The sequence below is a fragment of the Puntigrus tetrazona genome, chromosome 14 (assembly GCF_018831695.1).
Source record: "Puntigrus tetrazona isolate hp1 chromosome 14, ASM1883169v1, whole genome shotgun sequence".
NCBI lineage: Eukaryota > Metazoa > Chordata > Actinopteri > Cypriniformes > Cyprinidae > Puntigrus > Puntigrus tetrazona.
In genome coordinates this window covers 15,431,745-15,432,574 of record NC_056712.1, presented here as the reverse complement: position 1 = coordinate 15,432,574, position 830 = coordinate 15,431,745, and the positions used below count along the sequence as shown (strand labels likewise).

General features: G+C 46.6%; 1 protein-coding gene across 1 annotated transcript in view; it reads left to right on the top strand.

Moving 5' to 3' along the window:
* Positions 1-237: 237 nt before the first annotated feature.
* Positions 238-830, top strand: part of LOC122357334 (LIM domain-binding protein 2-like) — an 11,023-nt gene continuing 10,430 nt past the window's right edge. The window contains exon 1 of the mRNA XM_043256687.1: positions 238-525. Within this exon, the coding sequence (XP_043112622.1) occupies positions 394-525 (132 nt within the window). The 5' untranslated portion in view covers positions 238-393. The remainder of the gene's footprint in view (positions 526-830) is intronic.

The following is an 830-nucleotide window of genomic DNA, read 5'->3' as shown; positions in this document are numbered from 1 at the left end:
ATGGCACACACTGCAGTAGTTTCTGAAAATACTGTGGGTTTTATCTAACGTGTAAAAAAAGCAAACAGTGATTGTATTCCATTGAATTTTGCTCTAATTGGCCAACTTGTCAGACTGTACTGTAAGGAAAGACCCACCAATTTACAGGAGCCTCTCTCCTTCCCTCCACCCCCTCCCTCGTCTCTCCCTTCCCCTCGTGAAGTCCTCCCTCCCCCTCTCCTCTCCTCTCCTCTCCTCTCCTCTCCTCTCCTCTCACAGCAGAGCGCGCGTGTGATTTGACAGTCGCATCTCTCCTTGTGTCCGGGAGCGCGCGTGTGTGTGTATGTTTACGATCGTCGTGCTCCACGTGCTGCGTGTGGATGCGCTCCTCGCGCGCTGTCGGTAACAGAAACCATGACCGGCGCGCCGCGCGACCCCTTCTACTCCTCTCCGTTCGGTCCGTTTTACCGGAGACACGCGCCCTACCCGGTGCAGCCGGAGTACCGGATGCACGAGCTCAACAAACGGCTCCAGTCCCGGCCTGAGGTGAGTGATTACCGAAAATAAAACAATAGCTTGGTGATCAGGACTTTGCGTTTCGTATTTCACGTACGTTCTTAAACACTATATGAAGCAAACATTGATTTTAGATAAGAGATCAATAGAGCCATCATGCAGTCTATAAGGAGAACTTTTCCGCCAATTAAGCTGATTTGAAAGAAAAAAAGATTTTTCAATAATTAGCCTATTTTATGATTTTAAAAAGTGTTAAAATAGCAGTTTGAAGATCATGATATAATGTGCAAGTTACGGGCTGCCTTTTTTTTTTTTTTTTTACAATAAAATGTGAT